At 34.8% G+C, this 5,017-nt stretch overlaps 1 protein-coding gene across 1 annotated transcript; it reads left to right on the top strand.

The window, feature by feature from the left end:
• The first annotated feature begins 247 nt into the window (after positions 1 to 247).
• LOC101213117 (protein XRI1) lies at positions 248 to 3,849 on the top strand. The gene is made up of 9 exons (XM_004144336.3): positions 248 to 514; positions 1,193 to 1,248; positions 1,358 to 1,474; positions 1,612 to 1,751; positions 2,401 to 2,473; positions 2,571 to 2,673; positions 2,761 to 2,801; positions 2,882 to 2,965; positions 3,175 to 3,849. The coding sequence occupies exons 1-9, from the start codon at positions 492 to 494 to the stop codon at positions 3,450 to 3,452; spliced, it is 915 nt and encodes a 304-aa protein (XP_004144384.1). The 5' UTR covers positions 248 to 491; the 3' UTR covers positions 3,453 to 3,849.
• The last annotated feature ends 1,168 nt before the right edge of the window (positions 3,850 to 5,017 follow it).

The raw sequence follows: 5,017 nt of genomic DNA, 5'->3' as shown, positions 1-5,017 counted from the left end.
AATATATAAAAATATCACCAATTTAATGCAATGAGAATAGATATATTATTAACAATAACTATAATTTTCTATTTTATGGTAGGAAAAAAAAAAATAGAGTGTTTAAAGAAAAGTGGAAGCCTTAAGAGTAAAAGCGTGCTGTCACTGTCACGTGGCTATGTGTTTTTCTCTTTGATATCTCTTTGTGTCCCTTTGGGAACAGTAAAATTGAAAATTAAAATCGATAAATATATATATAAAAATAAAAAAGAAAAGAAAGAAGAAGAAGAAAAAGAAAAAGAGGAGTAGTAAGGCGCTGGTTTGCGAGTTACTCGGCTAGTGGGCACTTTTTCTCCTTCTTCTCCGCCCATAATCCCCCATTATCTACCAAAACACCAACACAAACATCCACCACCAGCCTCCCAACCTCTTTCTCTCTTCTTCAAACCCCTCTTTTTCGATCGCACCCAACACCAATTCGTCAACCTCTCTTTTCTTTCACTTTTTCAATCATGGATGATGCCGCCAAAAACAAGTAAAATCAATCATCTCCCTCTTCTTCTATCTCCCTCTTTCTTTGATTCCTCTGGTTTCTGGATGCTTGTTCTACGATTTCTTGTAATGGGTCTTTCCTCGAAGATCTATTTCTCCTTGTTCATTTCTTGTTTTGTGGGCAGTTTCTTTGAGGGTTTGTTTTTAGATGGCTGTGGTGTTAGAGGGGAGAGTTTCGGGAGCTTTGTGCTGGGATTGAGTTGTTTTTTTCATCGACACTGATTTTCGTCCTCTTTGACTTGTTATTTGAGGTTGTTATGGGGACCAGGATGAGGCTTATGGATCTAATTGAAGCAATGGGTCATTGCATTACTGTTTTCTTTTGGGCTTTTTTCGTTTCTGTTTGACTACTTCAGGTGTCACCAATGTACTATATCATTGAGAGCTAATTACTTGCTATATTGTTTGTACTGTTCTTACAGTCCTGTCCTCTTTCGGATCCCAATTGTTTAATCGGTTCTTTTTGAGATAAATGGTTGTCATTTTGCTGAGAAAATCCTCACCCTTGGTTTAATTTTATCCTTCTCGATGTTAGACTTCTTTTAGTTTGATTTGCTTAGCTAAGATTGCACTGATTATTTTCCATTTCTATTATGTTATTAAGTGCTGCATTTGAATAGTTGTGCATTTTCTTAATTGCTTTTATATGCAATTTTATTAGTGATACTTGGAATTGGGAAGGTGATGGGTATACTATTCAGAAGGATACTGATATAGGTGAGTGTTACCTGGTTTAATTTGTTTGTTATGTTATGCGTTATCTAATTATGTAGTATTAAACTTGCTCATTATGGAGACATCGTTTCGTTTTCATTCTCATGAGCAGAAATATCAGAATGCCTGTGGGACGGGGTCTCGGAAAATGGTGACCTTTCGTATGTGTTTGATGAAACAACTCCTGTTAAAGCTTGTGGGGACTTGGCATATCATGTTACGTGTAGTGGTAAGAACTTTACACCTTCCTCTAACCCTTCAATTCCTTCCAAGTAAACCGTTTTTTTGTGTGATGTATATCACTTGTATTTAGTGTAAAGAGTGCTTGGTTCTTTGTCACTTTTAATGTGGAGAAGTGGGATTCAGATGATAGGAACAAGAAATCAGAAGAATCGAGGGAAACTCATTCACAAGCAAAGAGACGGCGGATGTTGCAGTTTACTGCTCAAGATTTGGAAACATCCATCTGCCGTGAAGATTTGTCTTCTAGATTTCTAAAATCACATGTAAGTGATATACAAATCCTGTTTTGTTTTGTTTTATATTCGAACTAAGCAAGCATGCTGTATGACCATGCTTTCTAAGATCACATGCAAGTGATATACACATCCTGTTTGTTTGTTTCTGTTTTTGTTAGTCAAGTTAAGCAATCATGTTGTGTGACCGAAGAATTCGGATGGACTTGAGTCAAACTTGTCAATCATATTATTTGTTGTACTTTATTGCTTATCACGATTGATGATGTGTTTTCTTTTCTTCTTCTTCTTCTTCTTCTTTTCTCGTTAATATTGTCAGTAAAATGAACTTCATGTTGTTCGCAAGGAGCGTACTGGCAATCTTTAATGTTTACGTGATATGCTTTATCGAGCAGCTTCATTGATACATTTTCTTTTTTAAATCTCGTAACGAATATAAAATTTCTATAGGCCAAAAGCAGGCTTCTCATTTGTATTTTCTTTAAAGCTATGTTATTTACTATCTCATCGTTCACCTGTAACTTCAGTACTTTTCAATGCTTGTTTGTGCTAGATCCTCCTAGATATGAAAATTTAAGTTATCGAATATGATGTTAGACTTGTCAATAGGAACAAGTTTACTACTATTATAGAATTTGGGTGAATTTGAAGTGTCCTTTTGTTATATTTCTATATCCAGAATAAGGTTGTTTCCAGTCCAGCAGCTCTTGCTGAAGTTTCATATGGGATTCCTGAGTGTTCTGGACTTGCAGGTTTGTCTCAAACTAGACACTACTTTAGTGTAAAAAATATGTATTGATGTCCTAGTTTTCTTCTTGGATTTGTCTAATCGTTATGTATTTGTCTTAGATAATGTGCTCATTTCTTGTCACGAGAATTTGGATCACTCACCTGAAGGTTGGATTGCTGAATGCCTTAATGATGCCGATATGCATTGTAGTCCTGAGGATTTGTATGTTTTTTTTTTGCGTGCATCCAAATTGTTTTGTTTGAAATTATTAATTTAAATTATATAAATACCTTACAATGTGGAACTCAGGAGCTTTGCTGGGACTTCGGACATTCAAATTGATGTATCAGGTGACATTTGGTTATGCTTTTTCCTCGTAGTAAATTTTCTTTTGAAGTGTCACATGACATTAGTTTATTTGAACTTATAGAGTTTTGTGATGGTGCACCTGAGTTCAAATCTAATGTGGTTCAACATCATCCTACTCGAGCTCCTCCAAACATAATTTTTAAAGGTTTAATTCTGCTCAACTTTGTAGTGTTTCATTTTTGCCGAAGAATATGAGACCGCTGTATGTTTTATATCAATGTCAATTGATGACATATTTTGAAGTTTTCTTTACAGTGTTGACGCACTGTGCTTGATTTCCTCGTGTCACTGATAATTCTTTCACCTTTATCCATCCAAATTAATTTCCTGCAAACCATTTGTCTATACGTGCAGGTCGGAAGTCATATATTAGAACTCCCACTAAATTGGCTTCTTCAGTTGCCTATCCATTTGCCTTTATCAAGCCCTGTGGATTCCATGGAGATGTGACATTGAAGGACATAAACCAGCGCATCCGTACACCTCCACCATCAAAATTGAAGCATCAACCCGAAGATCCATCTGAATCTTACCCAACTTCAGCTTTCTCTGGAAAGCCTGTAGTAGGTAAAACCAAGATTCACACTGAAGGCGGAAAGGGAAGCATCACAATCATGAGGACCAGAGGTTAAACGAACGATGGATAATGGTTCCCGCTATCCAGACTTTCCTTTTTGTGGCCCGTTGGTCCTTCCATCCTTGAGGGATTGTAAAATGTCAGGGGCCATCTTAAGTAAGTAGAGTACAGAAGGTGATTAATTTCCATTTTTGGTGGGGATAGATAGAGAGAAAGAGAGTTGTGCAGAAGTATTAGAGTTGCTCTTGGAAACCCTAATCATATATAACTTCATTAATATGTTTATGCTTCCAAGTGAACTCTTGTAGGTTGTTGGAGTTCGAGTTCGACACCGATAACATTTATATGGTCATTTTTAGACTTGAAAACACTTATCATTATGTTTATTATCAAATCATTCCATTGCTTATACCTTATGAAACTTGCTGGAAAGCTTAAAAAATTGCAGTCTCTCTCTCTTTGCTTTTGTTTGGTTGACCATGGAAATATGGGAATCAAGTAGGATCTTGTTTTCACAGGCTTTGGTTAAAGAGAATAGAGGAGGTGAAAAGATGTGCTTGAGAAGCCTTGTGCAATGGACTCTTCTTTTTATGCTTCATAATAAAGAAGTTTGGATAATGTTTTCTTTCCACTGTGAAACTTTCATCTCAGGATCTGCCCTATGTCTCTGAAGGAGATTCTTTATTTCTTTTCTACTGTCACTTTGTTTTGTTTGAAAATTTTAGTATGGAATAATAAACAACTTTTTACCGTTGGTACCAGGTAGACTTGTTTTGTCAGGTGGGCTAATTGGGCCTGCATTTCTTGTAGAGACTGCGGTAAGTGGCTAGCCAGCCTGGGGTGAAGAGAAGAATTAGTGGAATGGTAGGAAATGCCATATTTGTGGAACTTCTTGATTTCAAAAACAAAAAACATGGATATTAAGTTTTAGAAAGATTTAGGTTTAAATTATTTCCTTTTTCACCTAATATGCCATTTCTTGATAACTTTCTTCTTTATGCATTTAATTAATGTCTAACTTTATCAAAATAAATTAGAAATAGTTTTTTTTAATCAAGTATAAAACAAAATCTTTTCTACTGTGAACTAATTCACTAACGTATATCATATTATCCATACTACGTTAATAATCTCAGTGCTTCTATTGGTCGCTTCTATCTGTCGTCGATAATGTTTTCATTCTTCAATTTTTCTCTCTTTTCTTTTGACCGTCATGACTTCATATTATCCATACCACGTCAATAATGTGAGTGCTTCGATCAGTCACCGACAACGATCGCATATATTTCGGTCGATGTGTTCCTCCTATTTTGTTTAATTTTATATTTTTCAATTCATCCTCCTATCATATTCAATATACCACTCCATACATGAACTATAAATTCGTTCTGTATTTTTTTTTTTTTTTTTACACATATGCTACTGACTAATACATTTATGTTTTGTGTTCTATTTTATATATTCAATAATACATTCACAACTTTTTTTAGTTATGTAATTTTTTCTTACAAATTATATACCACTCCATACACACTATGTAACATATCAATTTTTTTTTTTAATTATTACATATATACTAGTGCATAATACATATATTCTATATATTTTTAATAATCTAGT

This window comes from Cucumis sativus, chromosome 3 (assembly GCF_000004075.3).
Source record: "Cucumis sativus cultivar 9930 chromosome 3, Cucumber_9930_V3, whole genome shotgun sequence".
Lineage (NCBI taxonomy): Eukaryota > Viridiplantae > Streptophyta > Magnoliopsida > Cucurbitales > Cucurbitaceae > Cucumis > Cucumis sativus.
This window is presented reverse-complemented; position numbering and strand designations above follow the sequence as displayed.